Source organism: Cervus elaphus, chromosome 12, assembly GCF_910594005.1.
Source record: "Cervus elaphus chromosome 12, mCerEla1.1, whole genome shotgun sequence".
NCBI lineage: Eukaryota > Metazoa > Chordata > Mammalia > Artiodactyla > Cervidae > Cervus > Cervus elaphus.
In genome coordinates this window covers 41442829-41469208 of record NC_057826.1, presented here as the reverse complement: position 1 = coordinate 41469208, position 26380 = coordinate 41442829, and the positions used below count along the sequence as shown (strand labels likewise).

General features: G+C 45.0%; 1 protein-coding gene across 1 annotated transcript; it reads left to right on the top strand.

Annotated features, from left to right (window-relative positions):
- The first annotated feature begins 1623 nt into the window (after positions 1-1623).
- On the top strand, positions 1624-25978 carry HDC (histidine decarboxylase). The gene is made up of 12 exons (XM_043920715.1): positions 1624-3378; positions 6162-6334; positions 10002-10115; positions 11105-11227; positions 14149-14283; positions 14539-14682; positions 15822-15888; positions 16739-16901; positions 16994-17084; positions 21042-21140; positions 24581-24682; positions 24816-25978. The coding sequence occupies exons 1-12, from the start codon at positions 3348-3350 to the stop codon at positions 25545-25547; spliced, it is 1974 nt and encodes a 657-aa protein (XP_043776650.1). The 5' UTR covers positions 1624-3347; the 3' UTR covers positions 25548-25978.
- Positions 25979-26380: the final 402 nt, after the last annotated feature.

The following is a 26380-nucleotide window of genomic DNA, read 5'->3' as shown; positions in this document are numbered from 1 at the left end:
CTTCATCATGCTTTATTATGGTAACCCACTCCAGTATTCTTGCCTAGAGAATCCTGTGGACAGAGGAGCCTGGTGGGCTGCTGTCCATAGGGTTGCATAGAGTTGCACATGACTGAAGCGACTTAGCATGCATGCATGCGTTGGAGAAGGAAATGGCAACCCACTCCAGTATTCTTGCCTGGAGAATCCCAGGGACAGAGGAGCCTGGTGGGCTGCCGTCTACGGGGCTGCACAGAGTTGGACACGACTGAAGCAACTTAGCAGCAGCAGCATACTTTAAACCCTCCTACTTATTTTTCCTTTTTTGTTATATTTACTAGCTTATTTTTTTTATTCTACATGTAAGTGATATCATGTAGTATTTGTCTTTCTCCAACTTATTTCACTAAGCATAATATTCTCTAGGTCCATCCATGTTGCTGCAAATGCCAAATTTTCATTCTTTTATGGCTGAGTAATATTCCACCTTGAACCAGGTTATCTGTTGATGGGCACTTGGATTGTTTCCATGTCTTGTCTATCGCAAATAGTGCTTCTGTGAACACTGAGATACATATATCTTTTTAAAATAGAGTTTTCATTTTTTCCAGATTTATGTGTAGGAGTGGAATTGCTGGGTCATATGGTAGCTTTCTTTTTAGTTTTTTTTTTTGTTTTTTTTTTAAAAGAATCCCATACTGTTTTCCATAGTGGCTGCACCAATTTGCATTCTCATCAATAGTATAGAAGAGGTCCCTTTTCTCCATACCATCTCCAGCATTTTTTATTTGTGGACTTTTTGATGATAATAATTCTGATTGGTGTGAGGTGATACTGCTTTGTGGTTTTGATTTGCATAATGAAGCATCTTTTCCTGTGCCTATTGGCCATCTCAGTGTCTTCTCTGGGAAAATGTCTATTCAGGTCTTCTGCCCATTTTTATATCTTTTTTTTTTTTTTTTGGTGTTGAGTTATATATTTTGGACATTAATCTATTATTGATCAAATCATTTGCAAATACTTTCTCCCATTCAGTAGGTATCTTTTCATTTTGTTGATGGTTTCCTATGCTGTGCAAAAGCTTTTAAGTTTAATTAGTTTCCATTTGTTTGTTTTTTCCTTTTATTCCCTTTGCTTTAAGAGACAGATCCAAAGAAATATGGCTAAAATTTATGTCAGAGAGTGTTCCATCTATGTTTTCTTGTGTGAGTTTTATGGTTTCTGGTCTTTCATTTAGGTCTTTAATCCATTCTGAGTTTATTCCTGTGGGCTTCCCTCGTGGCTCAGATGGTAAAGAATCTACCTGCAGTGCAGGGGAAACCCAGGTTCGATCCCTGGGTTGGGAAGGTACTCTGGAGGAGGGAATGGCAACCCACTCCAGTATTTTTGCCTGGAGAATTCCATGGACAGAGGAGCCTGGAGGGCTGTCATCCATGGGGTCGCAAAGAGGACACAGCTGAGTGACTAACACAAAAGGTATAAGAGAATATTCTAATTTCATCTTTTACATGTAGCTGTCCAGGTTTCCCAGCACCATTTATTGGAGAGACTGTCTTTTCTCCCTTGTATATTCTTGTCTCCTTTGTCATGGTAAATCCCATTTAAAGTATACAATTCAATGCATTTAGTATATTCACAGATTTGTGTAACCATTACAAAATTTTTAAAACATTTTAATCTTTCCAAAAAATCATCCCTTTCTCAAAAAAACACAAAAAAACATAAAACCGCCAAACCCTATTTCCCTAAGCTGTCAACCTCTGGTGGCTGGTACTCTACCTTTTGTCTCTACAAATTTGACTGTTGTGGACATTACATGTAAATGGTATATAATATGTAGTTCTGTATAACTACCTTCTTTCACTTAATGTAGTGTTTTCAAGGTTTATCCATGTTGTAGCTGTTATCAATAGCTCATTCCCTTTTATTATATTCTGTTGAATAGATGGATGGATGAAGTGAGATGGGGAAGACTGAACAAGAAGCAGGTTTTTTAGGGAAAGACTAAAATTCAGTTTTGTAACATGTTAAGTTTGCTGTGCCTAAAAGCTCTGCAAGATTTTTCTGATAGGCAGTTAAATGTAAGGGTTTCGAACTCAGAAGCCTGGGAAGGCCTCATGGTATGAATTTGACATGGGGTTTTTATCTATAAGAATATCACTTGGTAATATTTGTTTATTTATTTTTAATTTGGCTACACTGAGTCTTAGTTGTAGCACGTGGGATCGTCCATCTTCGTTAAGGCATGCGAACTCTTAGTTGTGGCATGTGGGATCTGGTTCCCTGACCAGGGATCAAACTCCCGGCCCTCTGCATTGGGGGTGTGGAGTCTTAGCCACTGGACCACCAGGAAGTCCCTCAGCTGTTCACATTTAAAGCCATAGAAATGGGGGGGAAGTCATAGAAATGGATAAGGCCACCTTATGATGGCCTTATCATAAGGATAAGGATGAGGGGATGGCAATCCCTTGAAGCATGCCCACACTTAAGGGCCAGACAGAGGAGACAAGCAGCCAGAGAGCTGGAAGGAGGAGCGTGAGGGGCCTTGCCATGGGAGGAGTAACCATTAAACTCCACCCGGGGGACAGGGAAGATGGAGATGGCAAACAAATGGTCTGTTCTCTTTGACAACCTGAACGCATTTGATCTCTTTTTACTCAGAAATCAAGCTCCAGAAGTAGTGTTCCCCTCCCCCACAGTAGTTTCCACATGTCCCTTTCCAAGCACACAGCCTTTTAAGTACTTCAAGTGTTAAATCTCAGTGACGTTTCCATTTTTGTTTTTTTTGCTTATCTGTTTTCTTATCTCTACAGCAATAAGTATTATGTAGTAATAATAGAAAAAAAAATCCATTGTATTAGATGATAACATCTGCCTGTTCCTGAGCATCCGTGTGGCCAGCAGAACAGCATCTCTGTAAGTGCTGTTTCTCCCTCCTGGCCTCAGATGGGGACCCAGTGGCAAGAATGATACTAACAACCTTTGCAGCACCACTTGGCTTCATTCTGGGCTACAGAGCTGGGAGCTTTGTGTGAGGTTCATGCTCCATTGTGTGAATCCAGGGGCAGAAAGAAAAGAGGGCTCTTTACCATATCCACCTGGAGGCTGCCTGCTAAGTGCCCTGTTTAATTAGACATGCCTTTTATCCTAGATTTCTGAACCGGCTAAAATTGTGGTCTCTGCTCCCAACAAGGACTGGGGGAAGAAGGCATGGAATTAATTAAACCTAGAGGAAGAGACATTGAGGGGTGGAGCTAAGGGGGGAAGAGAGGAGAACCCTTTAAATAAAGGGCGCACAGAGGGCTACCCAGGAGCGCATCCTCTACCGTGTCCTCTGCAAGAAGGAGCCAGCCCTGAGCGTGAGGGATATGATGGAGCCTGAAGAGTACAGAGAGAGAGGTGAGCACGGGTGTCCCTGGGCCTTTTCCCCGTGGCCACTCTTCTAGAAACTGCTACTTAGGCGTTGGGGTGTCTTTTGACTGGAGCATTAGAGCTGACTCTTGAGAGTTGGCTTCTGCAAAATTTTTCCTGACACGGGAATGTGGGATAAGAGTTTAAAACTTTTCCCAGCCTCTTGTTCATCATCCCTGTCAGGCACTGACTTATGGATGTCCACACTGCTGAGCCACGCTCTTTCTTTCCACTTTCCCACAGAATAGGGCATTTGAATTTCTGACCCACTAAATGGGAAAAAGGGGAATCATTCATTTTCTGAAAGAGAAAAGAATTCCTCTTAGTATTCTGCAGTCACTGCAAAAATCTCATCTTTCTTCCTGTTTGTTTCTGTGCGACTGCCTGGAGAGTTCTTTCATTTAGTCATTCATTCCATATTTAAAGAGCACCTACTGTGTCTCAGACCTTGTGTGATGAGCAAAACCAGATGGTTATCCTGTTTTTCAGGCATGGCTGTCCTAAGAGGGGAAATAGGGAGTTGCTTATAATTTCTCTTTTGTAAGTGTTTATATCCTCATCCCCACTAGTAGGTTATTTTGCGGTAAATCATGGTCTTATATTAAAATTCAACTTTTCCTCTCGTCTACCCAGATATAACTCACTAAGTAGATATGTCTTTGCATTTCAGTGGACATTAGCTTATTCCATTGCTTTCCAAAGGCATTCAGCCGAGAACAGGTTCCTGTGGACATTTATCCTGTGTGTGGAACACAAAAACATTCCATACAGTCCCTGGACAAGTGGAGGGCTAGGTCCAAGGCTCTCAGAGCACTGGGGGGATGCTGCTGCAGTCGTGAAGAGGCATCAGGCTGTGGGAAGGTTGGAGGAGAGCACAAAGAAGAGAGAAGGGTACTGGGAGTTTTCACAGGGGCTAGTTCTGTTCATAAGAATTTTTCGTGAGCTGATGCATTGGGAAGCCATCAGATTCTCTTTCCTTGTCTCTCTCTCTCTCTCTCTTTTGCAGGGAGAAAGGAGCCTAGGGAGTCCTAAGGAGGAGTGATAGATATTGAGAGAGATGGAGAGGGAGAGAAACAATGACAGAGAGAAAGAGACAGAGGCTCTGAAGATAGAGACCCTTTTCTGCAGAAATGAAGGAAGAAAGAATAGATAATTTGCAGTGACTTCGAGTATTTGACTTGGGTGTTTTTCTTCCTTATATATTTATTTTTTTCCCTGTTAAATCCTCATTTAATGAAGTATACTTCTTGAACATATCACACTTGTTCAGGGATCAAACGTTTGGGTAGGTATGATTGCAGTTAAGAAAAAAGTAGGGAAAGGAAAGACTACAGTGAAGTCTTAGGGTAGAATTTTCAGAAGATTTAGAACATGTATAATATTCAATCAATGTACCACATTTTCCTATTACAGATTTTATTCTTGGTTATTCACTGGAAGTAGATATAAGAAAAAGGGCACATGATTTGACTCTTAAGACATAAAATCTATCTATGTATGAAATACATAAAATTTATTTCTAGATTATTTGGAAAACATGTAAAGGAGAATCTTTCGTAATAATTGTTGCTTTGCTTAATTGTATCCCACATTAGCTTTATAAGGTCTGAGTTTTCTTCCTTATTTTATTCATTCATTTGACAAAATTTTTTGAGCATCTGAAAACTGTTCCAGGCGCTGAGGTGTTGGTGGAGACAGAATTGAGGGAGATAAGTTGATTAAGACATAGTCATGCATTTCCCCAAGATTTCACACTAGTGCAGCGTTCTTAGTCTGGGCCTGTGGTTGTACTTTGGGGAGTCCATGCACCTCAGAAATTATATACAAAATCATATGTGTATAAATCTACAGTTTTAATCAGATTCTCAAAGATGTTCACAGGTCCAAAAATGTGAGGAATGGAAATGGTGAACTAATAGAATTTTTAAATCTTTTATCAGAACCTGGTGTGGAAGCTTGCCATTTGTGCCAACAAAGAGTATAGGGTGTATGTGTGTGTGTGTGTGTGTGTGTGTAATTTCTGGTTAGAAAGAGCCACAGTGTTTATACTGAACCTGTAAGGTGATGAATAAATACTCTGTTTTCTGAAAAGAAAAACAAAGGTGGGAGAGCTGTTCAAGGTTGATATGGAGAAGGGAAGGGGAGGAAAAATAAATACTTTACCTTGGTGAAATGGCAACCCACTCCAGTGTTCTTCCCTGGGAAATCCCATGGACAGAGGAGTCTGGCAGGCTATATATAGTCCATAGGGTTGCAAAGTGAGAGTCACTCAGTCATGTCCGACTCTTTGTGACCCCATGGACTATGCAGTCCATGGAATTCTCCAGGCCAGAATACTGGAGTGGGTAGCCATTCCCTTCTCCAGGGGACCTTCCCAACCCAGGGGTCAAACCCAGGTCTTCTGCATTGCAGGCGGATTCTTTTCCAGCTGAGCCATCAGGGAAGCCCAGGGTTGCATAGAGTCGGACACAACTGAGCAACTAACACTCTTACTTTTTTACCTTGGTTTTAGAGTTTGAGGCCTTGGAAATTTTTCCTCTTATTCATTTATATAGTCACATACTCTCTGCATCATTCATTTACTCCTTTGCACACTTCTTAATTTTTTAATTGAAGATAAGCTGTGTGCTGGGGGTCAGACCCTCCCTGACTCAGCCCATGAATCCATCTCCTTCCTCACCAAGTCTCTGGCCCTAACCCAAGGGTGATGGGCATGGGTTAGCCAGGCCCAGTCAGGGGACATGAGGCTGGCCTCTCTGCCTCTCTTTTAGGAAAGGAGATGGTGGACTACATCTGCCAGTACCTGACCACCGTGCGGGAACGGCGGGTGACTCCGGACGTGAGGCCTGGCTACCTGCGAGCCCAGCTGCCTGAGAGTGCGCCCGTGGAGCCCGACAGCTGGGACAGCATCTTCGGGGACATTGAGCGAATCATCATGCCTGGGGTGAGATGTAGTCACCTCAGGGTGATTCTGGATGTCAGGCTGAAGGAGGGTGGGCACTAGGCCTGGAAACCCTGCTTTGGGTAAACGTGAGATGACCCCCAGCCCCTAGAACACCAACATCCCAGCCTGTCTCCTGGGCACATGGAGGGCAGGGACTTAGACTGAAATTAGGTTTCTGGTGCCAGGACTGACCTGTAGAGTTGGGTGGGGAGCAGGAGGGAGTAAGAACTGCATCCTAGGGCCTGTCTGACAGAAGGGTGGAGATCTGATGGGATGAGGTGAGCGGTGAAAATTGGGCCAGAGGGGGAAGGATGACTGTGGGGAGCAGGGTGGAGAGGGGCGGTGGGAGTTGATTCCTGGTGCTCCCGTTGGCAGAGCTGGGGGTTCTCCTATGGAATCCTGATACTTGCCACAGGGAATGAGGGAAGCCAAGAACACCCCCCTCTGAGGGCATTCTGATTGTCAGGTTGCAGGGCCAGGAAGCCAAGTGAGTCCTGGTCACTTTCCCCTCTGAAGTGGGAACCATATCTTTCCTGACCAAAGGAGATCTCCTGATGGATCTGCTTTTCAGGAGTAGGGAGGAGCTCCCCTTGAGTCATCTATACTCTCAGTGACAACGGGCACAGTCTGGTGACAGTGTGACGGGGGCCGGGGAACTGACAGGATGGCTGCTGCCTGGGGCTTGTGCTGGGGCCACCGTGGGCTGTGATGGTACCCCGAAGCCAGGTGAGGAGCTGTGCACTGTGCTCCTCCCACCGAGGGGCTGCCTTTTACTGTGCTCCACGCCGTGTGCCAGGCACCATACTAGCTACATTGTGGACTGGTTTTATCCCCAAACTGAGGCTTGGACAGGTTAGTTGTCTTTCCAAAGTGACAGTTCTCCCTGCGAGGGGTGCTGGTGTCTTGATCCCCACGTGTCCAGCCGCCCTTCCCCAGCATGACTTGATACTTGCTCCCGTCACCCCCAAAGAGCTTGGGACTTAGATGTGCCAGAAGTATACCTGGAAGCAGAGGCAAGAGAGTCTTCAAACACAGAAAGTGATAGCAAATTTGTACAAAGGCAAATGCTTGTCTCTGACCATTCAGCCTATTTCACAAGCCTCATTTGAAAATTTCTATATCAGCAAAGCTCTACCAGGAAGGCTAGCTTCCTGATAAGATTATCTCATGGATTTCATTCTGTAAAATGTAATCGGCGGAGGCACCAACCGTAATTTGCTAGTGAGACCGAAAGCAACTGTCAGAAGAGGTGGAAATGAGCTGATTCATTTGACTGAAAGAAATTCCAGCAGTTGCTGGGGGTGTGGTTAAAGAGGTTCATTTCTGGACCTAGAGGTCTGTCTGTTTTGATAAGCATTCTTCTAGCTTATCTGATCTCATGTATCTTATTAGAACAGACAATTGCCTCTTGATAAGGCCAGGAGGTGGAAGCCCTTCTCTGAGGTTTCCAAAATACTGTCACTAAGCACATTGATAATGAAGACCCAATCTTTCATCTCATCTCTCAGGCTGCACCAGCCTCTGAGAGTTGGCCTGAAAGCAGTTGGCCCTTTGCTTTCTCATATGGGTCAGTGCCTCATTGAAAACTGAGTCAATTTCTCCCTCCTAAACACAAGAAGAAGAAAAACTCTTTTTGCCTTAATTCCAACCTTGGTTAGAGAAACCAAGGGGGAGGCAGTGGGAGAAGGCAGAGTGCCATCCTGCTTAGGTGTTGGGCTCCGGAGTCAGGCAGTCCTGGATTTCTGCCATCTGTCCCTACCAGATGTATGCAATCATGGGGATGTTGTCTCTCTCTGCCAGCCCCAGTTGTCATCTGTAAAACAGGGATGATGGTAGAAACTCCTAATAGGAGTACTGTGAGAAATAAGATAAAGCATAGAAAGTGGAAGATGTTGTTATTACCTATGATACCTTCTACCTGGTGGAATTCAGAAGAAGAGGTCTATGACCTAAGAGTCAAGTCAGGATGTGATGGGTTTATCACCATGTGATTAGCTTACCATTAACATCAGTGCTTAACATTTTACAAATTTCTTCCCAAGCTAATTCACACAAGAACCCCAGGAGATGGGATTTATTTTATGGTGAGAAACTGAGGTTGAGAGAGAGAGAGGTACAGGGGAGGATCCTGGTTTTATGAGGTCTTAATTGGATGCAAAATTTGGGGCCCCCTTAAAGAAAAAAAATGAAGAATTAATCTTGAAAGAGACCCATGCAAACATAGGACCTTGATGCTTAAGTTCATTAGCTTCACAGTAAATCTACAAGGTCATAGAGCTTGTTACAGCCAACGGGTAGCACTGGAACCTGTGTCCTTGGGCTTAAATCTTGTGCTCTGTCTGCTATACACACTCTCCAGAACACTGTCCTTGCTCTTGGAAGGATTAAAGGGATTTGTGCACATGAAATAACTCAGTAATATACAACAATGTTATCTCATGGGCTCTCAGTAGGGTAAAATATCTAGAATGAGAACGTTCCATGGGCTTGGGGAAGGGATCAATGTGGGCTGGGGAAGGGATCATGGAGGAAATGCACTTTTAGTAGGTTTCTAAGAATTAATAGGTTTTGGAACATGGTGTCTGTATAAGTGCCTTCCTTTTGGGAACACAGCTTTGCTCAATGACGTGATCACAGATATGAATGGGTCATGTTTGTAGATTGGTGAGATGAAGCCAGAGGGGGCCGATGAGCCATAAAAAATGTTTCTGAGATTTGTTGTAGGGACTCCTTCAGTCCACTGGCTCCTCCTTTCATCTGGTTAGTCCAACTGTGGGCTCAAGGGTTAATCTGGAAGCAGGGTCCCATATCTTTGGAATTTCTGTCCTCTGGTCTCCTCTCTTCATCTCTACTGGAAAGCTCAGGACAGCTTTTTTTTTTTTTTTTTTGATTAACTTTTTTTTTTCTGATGCTAATAGCATTTTATTTTATTTTTTTTATTTTTTTTATTAGTTGGAGTCTAATTACTTCACAACATTTCAGTGGGTTTTGTCATACATTGACATGAATCAGCCATGGAGTTACACGTATTCCCCACCCGATCCCCCCTCCCACCTCCCTCTCCACCTGATTCCTCTGGGTCTTCCCAGTGCACCAGGCCCGAGCACTTGTCTCATGCATCCCACCTGGGCTGGTGATCTGTTTCACCATAGATAATATACATGCTGTTCTTTCGAAACATCCCACTCAGGACAGCTTTGAGCCCATGCACACTGACCTCTGCAGGAGCTGCCTGCCCAGGGAGCTAGGGATGCCTTTTGCAAATGACTGGATGAGATAAGCCACCTGCTGCTACAGAGCACAATCTCCCCTTCCTTTTATTACTGGATAGGAGTGCTGTGGGGGCTAAGCATTGGAGACTAATGCAAAGAGTACACAGAATCCACAACTCTGATTCCCATAGCGATTTTCATCTTGTATATTCCCTTCTGGTCTTTGCATATGTGCAAATGCTTCACTGATGAACAAGCTTAGAATAGGAGAAATGTGGGCAGCAAGAACTGTGAATATGTCTTATTTTTATGGATTTGTGTCACTTGTTTGGTTCTCTTAAAAGTGTCAGCCAATCTCTAGAGTGGGTGCTTCCCCTTGCCAGGGAGGGTCTCTGGAGGAGGAAAGCCCCAGGACCTGCCCCCTGGTGCCACCTGTGTCTGTGCTCTGCCTCCAGGTGGTACACTGGCAAAGCCCCCATATGCATGCTTACTACCCAGCTCTCACCTCTTGGCCATCACTGCTGGGAGACATGCTGGCTGATGCCATCAACTGCTTGGGATTCACCTGGGTGAGTAACAGTGGCTGTGGCTATAACCAGTGGTAAAGAGGGCATAGCAGGAAGGGACATCCTGGGACAGACATATTTTGTCCTGGCTTCTGAACAGGGTTTCAAGTTAAATATTTACAATAGCTACATTCTTTGAGCTTAAGCTTTATATAAATGATCTCACCTTATTCTTTAACCCTATGGAACTATGAGTATTGGCCCCATTTTGTAGGAACCAATTAAGAAATTAAGGCTTAAGTAACTTATCTCCCTGAGACCACACAGCTCATAGAGATAGAGATGAGATCTGGACTGACATCTGGTTATTACCAGTTCGTGACATTATCTAAGCACTTTGATACTTAATGATGACACTGTCTTTGAGGGGTTATGGATATTCCCAAGACTTCCCTTAATAAGCTCTTAAGCACCAATCAGCTTTAAATTGTGCCAGAATCCTAGAACAGCTCTGTATTTTAAGCCTTGACTATTATAGGGTGTGTGTGTGTGTGTGTGTGTGTGTGTGTATGTGTGTGTGTGTGTGTGTGTGTGTGTGTGTAGGGGTGTGTGGGTGCAGTGGGTTGAAAGCTGGGAGAATTGCTATCTTTTCCAGGAGGAAGTGGTTTCTTTCTTAGTCCTAAAACTTCCCCCTGGCCTTTAGAATGCTTTTCAGTTGGATATTTTAGGGACTTAGGGAGCCAAATGGAAGCAAATGGAAGCCAAATGGAAGTTTCTGGGCCTGTTTGTCCATAAGGTTTTGGAGTCACAGGAGAATTTACCTCATTGAGGATGGCATGAACCAAAGCCCCGGTTTCTTTTCCCCTTTTGGTCTGGCAGAGGATGGGGCAGGGATAGGACACAGGACCTGAAAGCGGTCCCTTCTCCCTTCTCCAGGGACAAGATAGGGTAGGCCCAGGGAAGGTCAAGGCAGAGACAGATGTGTTTGGGGGCCGGTGGGGGCATCTTGGTGCCCCGAAGCAATCCAGATGAAGTTGCTTTCCCTTTTTCAGGCTTCCAGTCCTGCGTGCACGGAGCTGGAGATGAACGTCATGGACTGGCTGGCAAAAATGCTGGGACTCCCAGAGCACTTCCTGCACCACCACCCCGGCAGCCAGGGGGGAGGCGTCTTGCAGGTGCCTCCTCATAGCATAGGGACTAAGTAGGAAAAGAAAAGCCAAACTTGCCCAGGCAGTTCTCATGTTTTCCATGGAATTTCTGCCGTGTCACTCACACCACCACCATCGCTGCCACCGCTGTGACCATTCTCACTACCACTGTCATGACCGACACCATCACAGACGATACAACCCCACCACAGTCCTTGCTCCCTCCATTGCTGTCACTACCGTCTTGACTTCTGTTGCCTTTAAATGCAGCCACCACTCTCTCCACTCTTTTAGCTTTTTTGGGAAAATGATTAAAATGTCAACAGGGCTTCTGAGCTGGACATGACTGAATGACTTAGCACAGCACAGCACAAAATGTCAAGAGGGTTTCCCAGGTGGCGCTAGTGGTAAAGAACCTGCCAGCCAGTGCAGGAAATGCAGGAGATGCTGGTTTGATCCCTGGGTCTGGAAGATCCCCTCTAGGAGGGCACAGCAATACACTCCGGTTTCCTTGCCTGGAGAATCCCATGGACAGAGGAGGCTGGCAGGCTACAGTCCGTGGCGTCGCAAAGAGTCGGACACGACTGAGGCGACTTATCATTCACTCACACACACACAAAATGTCAACACATGATCACATTTCGGGGATCACCTGATTCAAGTTTCTTAGTTTATAATCTGACAACTCCCCTCTCTTGCCCCGTGGTACACCTTATGGTAAGTGGAAAAGAGAAGGCAAGCAGGGACTTCTTTCCCACCCTCCTAGGTCCAGGAGGTCCTTATCAGTGAGAGAAATTAACAATCAATTTATCTTACCCTCTAATCTTGTCTTTTGAATATCTGTCAAATGATAGTTCTTCAAATATTAATTTTTTTGTCAAGATCAGTTGCAGCACAGAGGAGCTTGCTGGGTGCCTCCCATAGACTGTGCACATTGCTAGGTACTTCTGCATCTGTAAACCCTTGACATTCATGAGGGTTTGGTTCTAAGACCTTTGAGAAGCCCCAAATTCTTGAATTCTGTAATGTGTCATTTTTCTTGATTTTATGATTAGGTAGAGAAATAATAATCATAATTTTTATTCCCTCAAAAGGTGGATGTTAGGATTCAGTGAATTCATCTATTAAATAAAAATAGCTGTGCTGCCCTGAGATGAGAACTGGGATGTTTGCTGCGCCCATTTGCTAGCTAAGTGACTCCCTCTCTCACTCTAGTCTTTTAAAAAAATTATTTATTTATTTATTTGTAAATTTTTGACTGCACTGGGTCTTTGTTGCTGCACATGGGCTTTCTCTAGTTGTGGTGAGTGGAGGCTACTTTCTAGCTGTGGTGCTTGGGCTTCTCATTGTGGTGGCTTCTCTTGTTGTAGCACACAGGTTCTAGGGTGTGCGGGCTTCAGTAGTTGTGGCCCTTGGGCTCAGCAGTTGTGACACACGGGCTTAGTTGGAATCTTCCTGGACCAGGGCTCAGACCTGTGTCCCCTGCGTTGGTAGGTAGGTGGATTTTTAAGCACTAGGACCAGCAGGGAAGTCGCATCTCCTTCCAGTCTTGAGCTGATTAAATCTGACCCTCACAAGAAAGACAAGTTACTGCATGTTGTAGACCTTCTGGGTTGTTAGCAGATAGTTATAGCTTCAGATACTATATCTGGAAGAACATGCTAAATGTCTGCTGGGCATGCTCTTGCTTTTCACCTAATTATCTCAAGAACCCTGTAGGTAAATAGTGTCATTTAAACATCATCCCAGATGTTGAAACAAGAGCACCGAAGCTCAGAGAAGTTAAAACTTTGCTCCAGGTCATACAGCTGGTGAGTGAAAGAATGAGGATTCAAACCCCAGGCCTGTCTAAATCCAAACAGTGCTTTCTCCTGTATTCATCAGCTCTATGAACTTGCTTTAGTCCTGTCATCTCCCTGAGCATCACTGTTCTCATATGTAGACAGTAATCATGTGACCCAGGTCTGATGAGGAGCAAGTGGGAGGGCAGAAAGTGCTTTGTAAACTATGAATTGCTGTATGGATAGAAGGTGGAATCATTATATTATTATTACTATTCTGCTGGCTTCCTTATTGTGGAGTAATTTTCAGCCACTGAATATCTTATGGGATCTGGTCTATACCACTCTCTGTGACACAGTCTGCCAGGCTTTTCAGCAGGGTCATCTGTAGGTCACCTGAAGATTTCAAGAAGCCAGGACACCAAAGACTGACCAAATGAATGACAAGAAACATCAAGATTCTTGTGAGGTTGCTGAGGTGGCCCCCAGGATTCCCACAGTCATGGCCAGAGCAAAATCCTACCTAATCTATTTTGGATAATGATAGTCCCCTCTGGGAAGCAGCTAAAGAGTTGCTGTCCATTTTATAAATGGAAAAGAGCCTTCTGGAGGGGTGGTACTAGCTTAAGGTCACAAGAGTCATCGGCAGCAACACTGAGGCCCAAGTCCTCTTGCACATGGGCCAGGACCCTCCCTCTCTAGGATATCCCTGTGGAAACAAACTCCGTTTTCACACGTAATACTGGGTTGGCCAGAAAGTTTGAGTTTTTCCATAAGATGGTATGGGAAGATCCGAGTGAAATTTTTGGCCAAGTGAATACATAAAAAAAAAAAAATTTTTTTTTTTTTAAAACACAGGGAACAGATATCTACAAGCAGACATGTATCAAGCATTCTCTGGACATTCTCTTTTTAGTCCCTGTGGCCTATAAAGGTGTTGTTGAAAATTTAAAAGTTATAGGAGAGGGAGGTGTCCCAGGAATGCATAGGAGGTTGTGAATGGAGATAGAGAACAGGCATGTGAGCTGGGGGGGAGGGCAGCCCCTTAGGCAGGAGCTGTGTGCACACACACACACACACACACACACACACCCACCCATGAAGCTGGGGAATTTGCCAAGAGAACACTTGGAGAGGCTACCACTGTGAACCCTTCTTCCACTGCAGAGCACAGTCAGTGAGTCCACCTTGATCGCCTTGCTGGCAGCAAGAAAGAACAAAATCCTGGAAATGAAAGCCTCTGAACCTGAGGCGGACGAGTCCTTCTTGAATGCCCGGCTTGTGGCCTATGCCTCCGACCAGGTGAGTTGCCCAACACAGGCCAAACCTTCAGGCAGGGCTTGGCTTCTGGAGTCTTAATCCTTGAGTGATTTCCCTGTTTCTGTAGATAGAAGCTCACTGGGTTCAGGGCTACTCAGGCCTGGGAGATTTTCCAAGGAACCGTGGGGGAAGACAAACATCAGTTACTGTATTTGCTTCCCTTCACCTGATTTCAGTGGTTTCTGGGAGTGTTCATGCTTGGATGACTCTGCTAACAGGTTTCCGTGGTCCTTCTAGGCCCACTCCTCGGTGGAAAAGGCTGGTCTGATTTCCCTGGTCAAGATGAAATTTCTGCCTGTGGATGAGAACTTCTCGCTCCGAGGGGAAGCTCTTCAGAAAGCCATCAAGGAGGACAGGGAACGGGGCCTGGTGCCTGTTTTTGTAAGTCAGACCACATTCTCAGCTTAGAACAGTAGAGTTGGAAGGTGAGGAAGGAATTTTGGCAGAATTCAGGTAAGTAACAGGCTGCAAATAAGAGCCAAAAGATCTTCAAATACATTGTTTTACAAAGTATGAGTTGATATGTTAGGAAATAAGTTGTGTGGGTCATGCTGCTGCTGCTGCTGCTAAGTCGCTTCAGTCGTGTCTGACTCTGTGCGACCCCATAGATGGCAGCCCACCAGGCTCCCCCCATCCCTGGGATTCTCCAGGCAAGAACACTGGAGTGGGTTTCCATTTCCTTCTCCAATGCATGAAAGTAAAAAGTGAAAGTAAAGTTGCCCAATGGTGTCCGACTCAGCGACCCCGTGGACTGCAGCCTATCAGGTCCGTCCATGGGATTTTCCAGGCAAGAGTACTGGAGTGGGTTGCCATTGCCTTCTCTGTGTGTGGGTCATAACCAGCATTAAAAGTAAAAAACAAGAAATAGAATAGAAAATATGAGAGTACCTTCCTGTATTGAGAATATGCATTGTGTGGTAAAACTTTTATTTCAAATACACATGTGTATATGTCCTAGGTGGCTCTATAAAAGATATTTCTTACTGTTGTTGTTCAGTTGCTAAGTTGTGTCCGACCTCTTGTGATCCCGTGGACTGCAGCATGCCAGGCTTCCCTGTTCTTCACTATCTCCCTATGTTTGCTCAAGCTCATGTCCATTGAGTTGGTGATGCCATCCAACCATCTCATCTTCTGTCACCTTCTTCTCCTTCTGTCCTCAATCTTCCCCAGCATCAGGGTCTTTTCCAGTTAGTTAGCTCTACACATTAGTTGACCAAAGTATTGGAGCTTTGGCCTCAGTCCTTTCAATGAATATTCAGTGTTGATTTCCTTTAGGATTGACTCGTTTGATCTCCTTGCAGTCCAAGGGACTCAAGAGTCTTCTCCAGCACCACAATTCAAAAGAATCAGTTCTTCAGTGCATAATTTCTTACTGTGGGTCGTCTTAAAATATAGTATGAAATACCCCCTGTTCCAGTCGGATGCATGGGGTAGATAATGTCTCTGACAAAATCTTTTTTCAGGCTGAAAGTGTCACACAAGCCTATCTTCCCATGTTAACTGCCTTTGTTTTCTCCCAGGTCTGTGCGACGCTGGGGACCACCGGGGTCTGTGCATTTGACTGCCTGTCAGAGCTGGGCCCCATCTGTAAGTGTCTGCCCTGTCTGGCTAGGAAGACAAGTGATGGGTTTTAACATGTTCCCTAGAGTAAGAGCCTGAAGCCAGCTCAGTGGCATTCTCCTGTCCCTCCTTGGTCAATGCACAGAGCGTGGGAGGAGTCACCAGAGGTCACGAGTGCCTTCTCCCAGGCAGCCAGGTCACCGCTTCTCCCAGTGGGGGACCGAGCTGACCTCCCTTGCATCCTATCCTTGAGGCAGCAGTGGGAGGTCCTCAGGTCTCTCAACCCTCTCCCTTGTATGTTGAAATCTGCTTAAAGCAGGGTGTATCCAAAACACAGGGTAAATGAGGCATAGTGGAGTATTTTCTAGTCTCGGCTAAGAAAATGAAAAGGGTAGGGTGGAGTAATCTCCTGAGTGGGGGTGGGGGTGGACGGGGAATAAAGGCAGAAAAGAAGCCCAAATGTGATTGTTCAGAATTCTCGAGTGAGAAGCCCAGTAGAAAAGAGAGCCCCTCCCTCTCTAATGTTTGTATTAGATGCATTAACCTTGTTCTCTGGGCCAGTGGTAAGTTGGTTTCTGTTCCAGAAAGCTCTGAGTGGAGCCCAAGAGGGTGTCGCCCCTCTGGTCAGGGAGAGGAAAGGCCAGGGTGAGGCTTGTAGGCTTTCCCCATAGGGGTGGCCGTGCCTCCCTGAGCCCCACGCCTTGCCCTGACACCCTCCCCCTGTGCCCACGTGCCGCTGTGTCTCATTCTGCCCCGGGCATCCTTGCCCAGTCCTTCCCTCGCAGCTGGGCCAGGTGAAAGATGCCTTTTAGCTGGCTGGTGACAACCAACACCCGCCCGCACTGCCACCCCCAGCAGGTGACGTTTGCCTCCTCAGGTGCCCGTGAGGGGCTGTGGCTCCACGTTGACGCCGCCTACGCAGGCACTGCCTTCCTGTGCCCCGAGTTCCGGGGCTTTCTGAAGGGCATCGAGTATGCCGATTCCTTCACCTTTAACCCTTCCAAGTGGATGATGGTGCACTTTGACTGTACCGGCTTCTGGTGAGTGTGGCAGCCGGGCTCCCAGCCTGTGGGAAGGCCTCGCTTCCTCCAGAGAGCCCTGAGCCCACTGATGCCCATTTGGAACCCCACAGGGTCAAGGACAAGTACAAGCTGCAGCAGACCTTCAGCGTAGACCCCGTCTACCTCAGGCACGCCGACTCGGGCGTGGCCACCGACTTCATGGTGAGTGGTCGGGCGTGGACAGCCTGGTGGCCTCTGAGATGGAAAACTGGCTGCCCCTGACCCCCCGAGCGCCTCCTTCCCTCACATTCTGAGCCCATCCCATAGTATTGCTGCTGTGTACCTTCACATTCAAACTGCCTGGGCATACAGAATGAAACCCAGAAAACTGTATAAAAAACCCTAGAAAATGTGACCAACCTTTAAGGCAGGGTGCAAGTTTCCTACGTATTTGTGGCATTAAAAAATTCTCCCAATTCCCTTCTGCCTCCGTCCTGGGTAATCTTTTCTGCTTACTCCCCAGCAGCAGGGCAGTGTGGAGAATTTCCACAGGCAGGAAAAGAGGCTCCTTGCTTACAGCACTGTCCTCCTTTTGTCCCCGTCGAGGCACTGTGGGAAACTACACGGTGGGGATGGGGCAATGGGTACCCTTCCTGAAGTTGTGGATGCCTCCAAGCATTCCTGCCTGCCCAGTAGCTGCACCTGTCTCTTGATGCTGCCCACATCCTCAGTCTGTACTGTCTCTTGGGGAAATAACGGCTTCAGATTTACTTCTCAGTCTGAAGATGGGTCCTTCCTTTAATTATAGGGGAGACAGGGATGTAAGAGCTTCCCAGGTGATGCTAGTGAAAAAGAACCCCCCTGCCAGTGCAGGAGATGTAAGAGATGTGGGTTCGATCCCTGGGTCTGGAGGATCCCCTGGAGGAGGACATGGCAACCCACGCCAGTTTTTTTGCCTGGAGAATCCCATGGACAGAGGAGCCTGGTGGGCTACAGTCCATGGGGTTGCAGAGTTGGACATGACAGAAGCAACTTAGCACGCACACAGCCAGTGATGTAAACTAGTAAATTACATATAACATAGCCAAAGTGAGGGATAGTGAGATGAACTGGCTCTGAGATTCCATACAAGCAGTGGGCTTTTGGGAAACTTAGTGAACCTCTCTCAGCCTTGACTTTCTCATATGCAAAATGGGCATGGTGGTACTGGTTTCATAGGGTATTGTGAGGCTGCAATGGAAACATACATGTAGATCACTTATTACTGGAAATGTGGTACATGCTCAATAAATGGTAGGCATGACATTTCTAAAACCTCTTCTTTTAAGCTGCAGAGATTTGTTGTATAGTAAAGAGATTAAGTATGTAGTACCAAAGACAGATGACCTGTGTTTGAATTTTGGCTTCTCCATTTATTAATCTGTGTAGACTTGGGCAAATGACTTAAACTATTTAGGTTTTCTCATCTATAAAATGAGGGTGATAATAACAGTACTGTCTTCTTAAGCTTGCTGTGAGGATTGAATGAATGAATTCAGGGAAGCACAAAGAGCAATGCCTGCTATCTGTGAGTCATTTTTTGTGAAGAGACGGTTCTGTCTTCTCGCCTTGGGCTGAAGCATCTAGCCCTTTTAGTCCTAAAATAATCACTCTATCCTCTCTTGATTATATTGGTTACCATCCCTTGGACCAGTTCATATTTCTTTAGATTTTTTTTTCAAAGCTTTTTGATTAGAATTTCAGTCAATAAGCTTGCAGTGGTTGGGCAGGACCCTCCAGAAGTTGATAAAAATAGAAGAATAATGGTTCTTTCATTGCTACTGCCCTGTGTAGTGGGTTTTCAGCATTTTTTAAATAAATGCAGCAGCCCAAGGGCCAGAAATCTTTAGGGATATTTCCTAGGGATTTCCTAGGGATAGGAAATTCTGGGTTTCTCTCCTGAGTATGATATGATGCCTGTTTTCCTGTAAGTAAAGTTGGATCATCATAACTTAAGAGCATTTTCTTACTTTGGCCCATTTTGGGTTTTATATTACTTTTTGTGTTTTTGTTTTTTGCCCACAGCCCTATCCCAGGATCTTCTTGTGGCTCATTCCCATCAGTTTCGAGATTTTATGGTGCTCTGTCTCTTGCAGATCACTCATAAAAATGTTAAATTGAACTTTTCTTAGCACGGATCCAGGGGAATCTTACTATGAATATTTCTACAACCAGAAGGTGCTACTTTATTTTTTTCCTCCCCCACCTCTAATCTTATGGATTTTGATTTTCAAATCTTGAAGCAGTTCCTAGAAAGGTGAAGCTGCTGTCCGTTGTGATCCCTGATCCATACCTCAAGCTCTTTTTCACCCAGGTGACTGAAACTTTAAATGAAAGCTCAGCCACTTTAAGATGAGCCAGAAATAGAGCAGCAACCTTGTAGAGAAGAGTTGAGGACTTCATCCCTGGGACCTTGGAGCCACCTAAAATCAGGGCTAGATTCTTCTGACATCAGGAAGCTTCCTCCTCCCCACAGTTAGTGGAGAGGGCATTGTCTTGTCCTTGACAGGGAGACTGGCAAAACCTTGATAGGACATAGAAAAGATTTGGGGATACCTTGAGTTAAAGAAGAGCCATGTCCAAATTTCCTGTTCCAATAGAAAATGTCAGCTAGAATCACCCTCCTGGGTCAGCATGGATTGATTTCAGAATAGTGACAAGAGAACAACTGAGGGATATGAACGGACTGTAAAGAAATCAAAATGAAAATCATCTCTGCTTCTCATTTAATTTGCTGGTCAATTATTGTAGTCAATTGGTCATAGCCATCTGGAAAACTATATTTTTAGGGAAGACCACTATTATCCATTCAATAGTCTACATCTGGAGTGTCCATCTAACAAAGGGTAGAGTTGACACTTTCCCTGTCACAGGGATTTTTGTGCTGTAGCCAGGTTTTGATGCCCTCTGCTGGTAGAGAAAGTCCCCAAGCTGGTCATCAACACTAGACTGTTTTGCTTGGAAATCAAAGGCTTAGTACTTGATACAGAGAAACATTGTCCATCAACCAAGGGGTCATGTCCAAACTGTGCCTGAATCGGGCACTGGGGTGAAGGATGCAGAGGTGCACAGTTTTGAGGATTAGGCCATTCTGTGAAGGACTAGATAGATATTTGATGGAACAAATATTTATTTTTAGTCAACATAAATTGTGGCAGAGCTTTCTGACACTTGAGGAGGAGGTCATTTGAACTCACAGTACTCATCAGCACAATTGCAAATATTTTCCAAACCCTTTGCTCTGTTTTCAGACCCTAGAGATCGGTGTGGAATTGGTTTGAATGTTTTCAGCTCTTTGGTGCCCGCAACCTTGAACTTTAAGCTCTGTTGGACTTGGTCACCAGGAGCAAAGGGTCAGTTTGAGTCTAACAGAGGCCGAGATGTGCTTGTTTAATTGAGATCCGAGGACTGGAATGCTGCCTCCTGAAGACACGGGGATGTCACAGGGAAGATCAGGACAGGACAGTAATATTAAGTAACCATCATCTTGGTTCTAGGCAGAAATGCAGCTGTGACTGGTGGCTCACATTTTATCATCTAAATAGCCAACACCTACTGACAGTTTCCTGTGAAGCTCTTCACCATGGTTCTCTTCACGCCACTTCACTGGAGGTGCTGCTCATTCTTGTCTCACGAGGAGCCAGTGAGGCAGCAGTGCCCAAGGGCACAGGTAGCAAGAGGCAGAGCTGGAGGAGAAACCCAGGTTTTCAAGACTCAAGCATCTGAGCTCTTGACCCCCATACTTTACATTTTTGTAATAGAAACAAAACTTTATTTTCTGCAATTCAAGTAACTTAGGTTATTTTTAGAGAAAGTTGTATTTCACCCTATCTTGAATTTCAGCCTGGATGAAACGTTTAAAGTAGCATTTAAAGCAAAATGTCTTCTCCTTGGTTCAGGGTCATGGACTTGGTGTCCACCTGTGCTGCTCTTAGGGCCAACTTCACTAGGGTTTGGTCACATGATGAAGCGGCCTCCGGGTAAATTGCCTGGCTTCTTACCAACAGGCTCGGGAGTCATGGTGACAGCGTGCATCCCTGGAGGGCTGTGTGGGCAACAGGTGATGAAGCCCGGGGGTGTGTGTGGGAGGAGCAGGGGTCCCTGTCTTTAACCACTGTGCACTGTGTTCCTTTGTTCTAGCACTGGCAGATCCCCTTGAGCCGGCGCTTTCGCTCTATTAAACTCTGGTTCGTGATCCGGTCCTTTGGGGTGAAGAATCTTCAAGCGCATGTCAGACATGTATGTAGTGGGCAGATGTGGGCGGAGCCTGGGCTCTCTTTGTAGCCTAGTGGGGAGGAAGGCTGGTTTCTGCTTTGCAGACCTGCCCTAGGGACTTGTGATGTATGACTCAGATGTCTGGGCCTGTTCCTGAACTCCTGGGACTTGATTATTCAGGGTGGCCATCTGTTTGTTAGCTAGAGGATCACTGAGCAGAACGTGACACCAAGGGCTGGGTGGTGTCTGTCCTGCCCACCTGAGTGTCTCACCATCCCTTCTGCTACTATCGAGCACCAGGGAGGCATGGCCCGAGAGCCTGGTTTGCAGAGAAAGAAAGAGAGAGTAAATCAAAAGGCGGCATGTCCCCAGGGTAGGAGCCTGTGTTTTAAATAATTACTTGGATTGTTATAGCTGTCTGGAAATGTTAGTCACTCTCATGGTTATGCCAGAAACCTGGCTCTCCTGGCTTATACATGTAGACTGACAAAGTCTGGAACAAACTTCCCTGCATTATGTCAATAGGTATTTACTGAAGGTGTATTTGGTACAATTTATTTCAACTCAATTCAACAAAAAAATTATTGGGTTAGGAAAGAGACCCAGAGGTGACTGAGATAGGTACAGTCCCTCTGTCATTCTTGTTTTTGTTTGTTTGTTTGTAAACCTTCATATGTATTAAACCTGCACATGTGATAAAATTGCACTGAACAAAATACACGCAAGCACACACACAGGTGAGTATTGGTAACTCCCAATCTATAAAATTCATAGATTGTGTCCATGTCAATATGCTGGTGGTGATACTATAGTATAAATTTGCAGGCTATCATCATTGTAATAAAATGAGTAAGAGAGCATGTGGTCTCTCTATGATTTCTTACAAGTACCTGTGAATTTATAACTACTTAAAAATAAAAGTTTAAATTTGTTCAGACCACATTTAAACCTTGTCGGTAAATTTCGCAATGACAGTCTCACTGTGACACCTCTGTAGGGGCACTTCACAGGTAGGAAACTGAGGCAGGTGGGCGCAGTCTGTGTTATGTCTGAGATTTTTGTCAAGCAGCACTAGACAAAATGGCTAAGGTTCTGTCATATTCTTCCTGGAAGGGGTGGAACTTAACTAAGAATTTTTGTCAGCAGTGTTTTCCTCTCATTTTTACAAGTGCCCATGAGAAAGACAAGGTTGTTGAATAAAAGCAGCAGGCTTAATCCAAAAATGTCATCCTTTGATCTTCTGTGTGTCTTTTCCTGTCCACCTTTCCTCTAGGGAATTCCTTCCTCCTTTAACAAACACAAAGCCAAATGAAATGGCTGAATCACTAAGGATGACTGGCTTACTGTTGGTAATTTTACATTTGTTATTAATATCAAGGTGTTGGTTTACTGGGTGCTGATCAATGAGCCGCTGTCACCCAGCCTATTGAGGGACATGAAGCACTTTTGCTCTCTCTAGATTGATCTTCAGACTCAAGACTGAAATGTAGTTGCTAGGGGATGAGGTGGTGGAGGCTACAAGTTGTCAGGAAAATGCTTTTGCTTCCAACTTAGGACTGGATGTTGACCTGCAGGTGCTGGCCCACTCCCCTCATGCTGCCTCTTTCCAACTCAAAGTCCCCGATTCCCATCAGCTCCCTTTTTCCTGCTCAAGGGCCAGACTCTGGAGTCTGGCTTTCAAGGACCTGGTTATCAGCCTCTAAGCTCAGGCTTGTCCCTGGCCCATTCCAGCTCCATCCTCAGCGTGCCTCTGCACCTTCACTTGTGTGTCACCCTCCTGAACCACCCCCTCCTCTCCAAATGATGGAAGGAGATTAACTTCCGCTTCTCCCAGGAGCTTCCCTCACTATTCCACCTGCCGTCATCTCTAGATTTGTACCCGAGAGGTCTTACTCATGTAGATTTAAGAAAAATTTACACAGAAAGTTCTCAAATTGGTAGGGCAAGAAGGAAATGGGTTTGGAGGGAAGGAGGTACAGGGGGAAATGATGACAGAATTAGAAAGTAAATTGCAAAAGATAAAACAGTTAGAAAACACTTAGTGGAGTGCTTCCCCTGAGAGAGAGTTTTAGGACTTGAAAATGAAAAGTGCTTAGGCAGAGATTGGAGATAATTTTAAACAGACCATGCCTTGGAGAGAGAAAGTGGTTCTGGATCAGGTATGTAGCAAATCAAAAGGATTGTTGGCTAAATACTTTTGACTTCTCTTGAAATAGAGAAGCCAGTGTGAGAGTCAGGTAGTAGCAATTACTTAGCAAATAGTTTATTAAGATCCTTCTGGTTAAGTGGGGAAATTTTTAAAAATGAAAGAAAGGGCAAAAAAAAAAAATAAAGGGCAAGTTTTAGCCTTATTTAGTTAATAATTCTAAGAAAAAAATAGGAAATTAAAAATGATAACTTCAGTGAAAGATCAATATGGTACAAAGCTTTAAAATTATTTTATTGTGGTAAAATATAGATAACATGATTCCTTAAACTTTAATCTTAAAAAAATTTTTTTTCTTTTTTTGAAAAAACTTATTTTGTATTAGGGTAGAGCCAATTAATGATGGTGTAATAGTTTCAGGTGAATAGCAAAGGGACTCAGTCATATGTATACATGTATGCATTCTCCCCCAAACTCCCCTCTCATCCAGGCTTCCATATAACATTGAGCAGAGACAACTCTAACCATTTTTATGTGCACAATTCAGTGACATTAAGTACACTCACAAAGTGTGCAACTGTCATTACTATTTCCAGAACTTTTGCTTCATCCCCAGCAGAAACTGTGTACCCATTAAACAGGTTTAAAGCCTTCTCCATGAGGATAATAGGTAAAAATATATTCTTTGTGGAATATCAGAAAAAAAGAGGATAAAGGGCATTTGAGGTGAAAATGTTCCAGAGGTTAGGGGAAGGTGGAGACTTAGGATACGGGGGCAGGGCTGTCAGCAGCCCACATTGTGCCTTTATGTGCAGGAGAAACAAATGTTGCTTCCTCTGAGCATGTGCACCCTGCAAGAGGCACCTGGCTGGGACTGTAGAATGTGGGCTGGGTGTGGGCCCTTGCCAGCCCCCTTGGCCAGTCTGGAAGGGCCATTGCCTTGATGGCAAAGCAAGTGCCTTCTGGGAATTCCTTGGTGGTCCATGGTTAGCACTGTGCTTTCACTGCTGAGGGCCTGGGTTCAAACCTTGGTTGGGAAACTAGGATCCCTCAAGCCTTCTCTTTCTGGGGGTGGGTTGAAAGAGGGCCTTGAGACATGAGTTTTCAAAGTGGAGCTAATGTGACAAGAAATACAGAGCCACTGGAGGTTTTACAGCTTGGAGCAAAATCAAATGGAGAAGAAATTTCAGGCAGAAGTCATTTAGGTCTCTATGGTTCAAAGGTGTGATAGCTTTAAACCTGTTTCCCAGGGTGAGGTTTATGCACAGTCTTCTCTTCCTGTTAATAATCTCAGTTCTCTTGATGTTCACAATTCTAGGGCACGGAAATGGCTAAGTATTTTGAATCTCTGGTCAGAAATGACCCTTTCTTTGAAATTCCTGCCAAGAGGCACCTTGGCCTGGTGGTTTTTCGTCTGAAGGTAATGCCATCTTCGGTCTCAGGTGGAGGGTGTTATTTGGTGACTTTCAGCCTCTTGGAAATGTAAATACTGGGCTTCTGGGGATGCTTACTGGGAATAATGTGGTATGCTCTTGTCTTTATCCTTCAAACAGGGTCCTAACTGCCTCACAGAAAGCGTGTTAAAGGAAATAGCTGAAGCCGGCCGTCTCTTCCTCATTCCAGCCACTATCCAGGACAAATTGATCATCCGTTTCACTGTGACATCCCAGTTCACCACCAGGGATGACATCCTGAGAGACTGGAATCTCATTCAGGATGCTGCCACTCTCATCCTGAGTCAGCATTGTACTTCCCAACCCAGCCCTCAGGGGGCGAACCTCATCCTCCAAACCAGGGGCCCCAAAGCCTTGGCCAAGGAGATGTCCTTTCCCCCTGTCAACGGGGCAGGCGATGACCCAGCCCATTTCAGCAAGATCGTCAAGCAGCCTCCGCGTGTGGGAGCCAGTCCTGTGAGCCGCCATCTTGAAACCCTCCAGCACCCACCGGATGACTGCTTCTCTGAAGAGGCTCCAGACGTCACCGAGCACAAGCTGTCCTTTCTGTTCAGTTATTTGTCTGTGCAGAACAAGAAGAAGGCAGTACGTTCCCTCAGTTGCAATAGCGTGCCTGTGAGTGCTCAAAAGCAACTGACCACAGAAGGCTCTGTGAAGAATGGCGGCTCCTCCCGGGTCAGAATCTTTTCTAGGTTCCCGGAAGAGATGATGATGCTGAAGAAGAGTGCCTTCAAAAAACTAATCAAATTCTACAGTGTCCCCAACTTTCCTGAATGCAGCTCTCAGTGTGGGCTACAGCTGCCCTGCTGCCCTCTGCAGGCAATGGTTTAGACCAGGGGGTTCCGCCTGGGTCCATAAATGTGTTTCAAGGAGTCTAACCTCTTAAACTTGATTCTGAATTTATGTGCTTATATGTATGTGCATTTTTCTTGGGAAAAAGCCAGTGATTTCTCATGAACCTCATAGAGGTTCATGACCTATGATAGGATTCAAATAGAGAATTTAAGCCAGCATGGTCCAGAAGACTCCAGCAGGCTGGTCAGAGAGAAAGGGTCTAGGGTGGGGCATTGATGGGCAGCTTCTGTGGTTTAGCTTCTGACACTGAGACTTTGAAGTCTCATGAAACATAATGTGGAAATAAATTGTGCTTGTCTCTGAAAAAAATTATTCTGTGTCACTCAATTGACCACTGAAATACTTGTTTTTCTTTCTCCATTATGGTTTATTACAGGGTTTTGAATATAGTTCCCTGTGCTATGTAGTAGGACAGGGAAGGATTTTTTTATTTATCCATTCTGGATATAATAGTTTGTATCTGCTAATTCCAGATTCTTAATCCATCCCCCCACCCCTACTCCCATCTTGACAACCACAAGTCTGTTCTCTATGTCTGTGAATCTGTTTTTGTTGTGTAGATAAATTCATTTGTGCCATACTTTAGATTCCACATATAAGTGATATCATATGGTATTTGTCTTTCTATTTCTGATTTACTTCATTTAGTATGATAATGTCTAGTTGCATCCATGTTGCTGCAAATGACAGTATTTCATTCTTTTTTGTGGCTGAGTAGTATTCTGTTGTGTATATATATGTGTGTGTATGTGTGTATATATATACACACACACACTGTATCTTTATCCATTCATCTTTTGGTGGACATT